The sequence below is a fragment of the Salvia miltiorrhiza genome, chromosome 2 (genome assembly GCF_028751815.1).
Source record: "Salvia miltiorrhiza cultivar Shanhuang (shh) chromosome 2, IMPLAD_Smil_shh, whole genome shotgun sequence".
Lineage (NCBI taxonomy): Eukaryota > Viridiplantae > Streptophyta > Magnoliopsida > Lamiales > Lamiaceae > Salvia > Salvia miltiorrhiza.
Window position 1 is genome coordinate 72,987,382 of NC_080388.1, and position 4,519 is coordinate 72,991,900.

Sequence of the window (4,519 nt, forward strand, 5' to 3'; positions counted from 1 at the left end):
GTCGTTTGTGGAGGGTCATCTCCATGTTCCATGTTCGTGTGGTTAATCAAATCTCTCTTTTTTCTGTCAAAAATAAAGTAAGACACATATAATATAATCGTTTATTACACATTGTCATCTCAAATCCGCATAGTAATACTTACTGACTCCAATTTAGAGGATTGTGGAACTGTCATCACGTATGGGACCACAAATTAATTAATTAAGGAGAGAGTTTCAATAATTAATCCTATTATTATATGATACACATATAAAATTAGTTTAATATTTGATGATAATTGCAATGGTTTATTTCTACGTCACATTTTGATCATGGTACATATCATGCCTCTTCACCTGCACATATAGAAATTGAACTATCGGGTTCAATGTTTACTGTTCTACACTCTCCCAATTCAAAATTCAAAAGAAAAAAAAAATCTCTAACAGGGTCCAGAGCTGATCATATTTCATATTGTACATAAATTATGAAGCTGTAAATTAGATAAAAATAGTAGGGCTTATAACTTTTCAAGAGTTAAATATTGTATTTTATAGAAATGATACGATTCAAAATGAAAAATGAGTCGTATTTAGTGGGACGAAGGAATCGAGTACAAAATACCACAATATTTTATAGAATAAAAAATGCCTTAAACTATATAAATTTCCACTTAATATCTTGAACTATAAAAAACGATGCTATCACTTTAAATCCTAAACTACTATACTCCTGGATGATTGAAAATATCAATTACAGCAATCATGAACTATAAAAAAAAAATACTCTCTCTGTCCATAATATTGTTGCCATTTTTGTCACTTTGATATATCCATAATATATATCCTTGTCAATTTCATATATAATAGTATGGTCCACAAACTTCACTCGCAATAGTAGTGAAATCCAAATTCCATTCACAATAATACTTACTATTATCAATTATTATCCACTATTTTTCTGAAATATGTGTCTTCCACAAAATAACAACGATATTGTGTACGAATGGAGTATACAAAAAGCACACAAAAATTTATAATACAAAATTGCATATCTTCTAATTTTCCTAATTTCATCTAAGAGCACACATCTAAGATTTGCATAATTTTTAATAGTTTTGATATATTATCAAAGGTCAGAGATATATGGTTGATTTCAAAAATATTGCAAATATAGTTTGTATCTTAATAATCTGTCATTCCTTTATTTCAAATATTCCACGTCACCCTCCTAATCAGTTTCCCAGCACCGAGATAAACATCTCAAGTGCAAAATATACACAATAATTTAGCACAGATTTGTATAATAATAAAAATTAATTATGAATGCAAAGATCCAAATTCACGAAATTTTCCATTATTTTTCAAAGTTTAATGGAGAAAAGAGAAGCAGAAAGCAACAGCTTCGGTGGCCCATTGCATGTCAACTCAATAGTCAGATCTTTCCGTCATCTCCTTCATTCTCTTCCTTCAAACTTTGCCCTATTTAGCATCAAACACACACACACACGCACAAAATTCAATTTCGCAATCAGCAGTCAAAAATCAAGCAAAAAATTGATCAGATCATGGAGAGGGGAAAGGATTTGGCAGCTGCAGAGCCGTCCGCGGCGGCGCCGAGCCGGTACGAGTCGCAGAAGCGGCGCGATTGGAACACCTTCGGGCAGTTCCTGAGGAACCAGCAGCCGGCGGTGGAGCTGCACCACTGCAACAGCAGCCACGTGCTGGAATTCATGAGGTATCTGGATCAGTTCGGGAAGACGAAGGTCCATCTGCAGGGATGCCTCTTCTACGGGCAGCCCGAGCCGCCGGCGCCGTGCGCCTGCCCGCTGAGGCAGGCGTGGGGCAGCCTGGACGCGCTGATCGGGCGGCTGCGCGCCGCCTACGAGGAGCACGGCGGATCGCCGGAGACGAACCCCTTCGCGAGCGGCGAAATTAGGGTTTATCTGAGGGAGGTGAAGGAGTTTCAGGCGAAGGCGAGAGGGGTTCCTTACAAGAAGAAGAAGAAGAGATCCGGAGCCACGCGAAACGATGATGATGATCACTCCAATTCGTCGTCTACGACGCCGTTTTCTTAAGAATCGGATCGGATTAATATTTGGTAATTTTTCTATATATATATATATATATATATATATTCTTCATTTCTTCTTCAATCTATATATCATGTTAAGTGATTGCATGTTTTCAAATATATATATGACTCAGTGTTTCATTAATCTTTCTATGTCAAAACCGTGGATATATCATGTAAATCAAATCCATTATGTTCATTTCTCCTATAAATTAACTAGCTATTTAATTGCATATTTTTTTATGTTATTTTACTAGATTCGCTGTTCTGGAATAATCTGATTGAGGATCTTGACATCTTGTGCTGAATCTTCCGACACACACACACACACAAAGAGAGAGAGAAGAAGGCAAAAATTACTGCAGATGAAAACAAAAACCCTAAAACATGAACATTTCTTGACAGAAAGCCAAAGTTTTAGCTCACATTATTTAGGCAAATTTTTCATTAATCATACAAAAAAAGGGAGAAAAAAAAAACACACAAACACACACAGTAAGCTAGCTAGTAAGATTATCCCCCACCAAATTGAGTAGCTCTGCAGTATTGCATGTCAGCCTTCCATTTCATGAGCATCTTTAGAGATTGTGGCAGATCTTTTGCCCCCACAAATAGTAAATTGCGTTAGAGGGTAAGTGTATATGTTAATTAAATCAAGAATGGGACACACATATATACTATATTATATAAATTATAATATGCATATTCATTAATTTCAAGCTCTACTTTGTTCATGGTACAACAACAAAGCCAATCAAATCAAAAGATATTATATTTTAGACCATGCACATATCTTATCATTTGGTGCGTACGAGAAATCAGAAATATATATATTTTTTGTTTAACTTTTTTAATTACACCTTGAGATTCTGTTGAAAAAAGCACCAATAATTTAATTGATCCCACTAATTTTCATTTCTTTACTCAACATGGTATCACCAACAGTGAGGGCAATTTTAGAAAAGCATGACACAGTTTCCTTTTGGTCTGTCCCACGAAGCATGACACGTTTCTAAAAATAGCAAAAAATTTACCCTTTATTCACATTTTCACTTTTTCACCTACCACACTTAACACACAAAATATCAATTTCTTAATTCCCGTGCCGAAAAAAAGTGTGTCATGCTTCATGGGACGGAAGGAGTATATAATTTGAATGTTTAATTGATTGTCTTTACCATCGATCTTTATACCAGATTGCCTTCTGTTTTGTTGAGATTTTGTGGGACATCACAATTATTCAATTTTTGTCCTAATGCCATATTTTCCCCTTTAATACAAAACGAAAACTAACTAAATTTCTTAAAGTTGATTATTCCCAGTTTGAAAAATTGTTTCAATGAGTACATATTTGTGTACTATTTTCAGATATATAATGGACAAATTACTTTAAATGAACCTGATATGAAATTTGCTCTTGCTGCTGAAAGAAGCATATGTAGCCCTTGTTTTCCTTTATAATTTTATCGTAATTATTATATTTTGTTTTGTATTGTATCTATCTCTCATTTGAACAACATGTGTTATTATATATGAGATATAATGATCCACTGAGAATTACTATATAAATATATATATATTTTAAATATCAGACTAATAAACACTCCCTCCGTCCCATGAAGCATGACCTAGTTTTTTTCGGCACGAGAATTAAGAAATTGGTATTTTGTGTGTTAAGTGTGGTAGGTGGAAAAGTGAAAATGTGAATAAATGATAAATTTTTTGCCAAAAAAGGAAATAGGTCAAGTTTCGTGGGCCGGACCAAAAAGAAAACTGGATCATGCTTCGTGGGACGGAGGAAGTAAATGAGTATATAGTAATGAATAAGGCTTATATGTATAGTATTTTGAATATAGTGAGAGATATAATGATCCAGTGATAATGCTATATATATAGGATTAGGTTTTAATGATATTGCTATTTTTTGTGAAATGTCAGACTAATAAATAAGTCAGTATATAGTGATGAATAAGGCAGTATATACTGTTGAATATTGATATTCAAAAAATTAGTAAAATTTTTGCTCTATCCAGAACTCGAACCGAGGTAAAAACTTTCACCCTCCGGATAAATATTAGTCATAGGATACACTAAATCAACACCTACAAATCAATCAAGATCTCACTATATATGAGGGATAAATATTGATTTAATGTATCTTATGACTGATATTTAGCTGGAGGCTAGGGGGAAATTTTTACCGTTGTAGATTGATTTGTAGTTGTTGATTTAATGTATATATCCTATGACTGATATTTAGCTGGAGGAAGCAAAATATTTATACTAATGCATACATAAATTTTTACATGGGTTCGAATTCTGAAGGAAGCGAAAATTTTACTAATTTTTTGAATATCAATATTCAACACTATATATTAGTTTATTCATTAATTCACTTCTAACGAAAAATAGTAATCTCGCTAGAACCAAGTCATATGACGAACCTCACAATTCTTGCATTGCAAA

The 4,519-nt window shown here is 33.6% G+C and overlaps 1 protein-coding gene across 1 annotated transcript; it reads left to right on the forward strand.

Moving 5' to 3' along the window:
- Positions 1 to 1,387: 1,387 nt before the first annotated feature.
- LOC131009157 (protein LIGHT-DEPENDENT SHORT HYPOCOTYLS 10-like) lies at positions 1,388 to 2,778 on the forward strand. Its single transcript, XM_057936385.1, has 2 exons — positions 1,388 to 2,080; positions 2,311 to 2,778. Exon 1 carries the CDS (start codon positions 1,548 to 1,550, stop codon positions 2,055 to 2,057), a length of 510 nt encoding a protein of 169 aa, XP_057792368.1. The 5' UTR covers positions 1,388 to 1,547; the 3' UTR covers positions 2,058 to 2,080; positions 2,311 to 2,778.
- Positions 2,779 to 4,519: the final 1,741 nt, after the last annotated feature.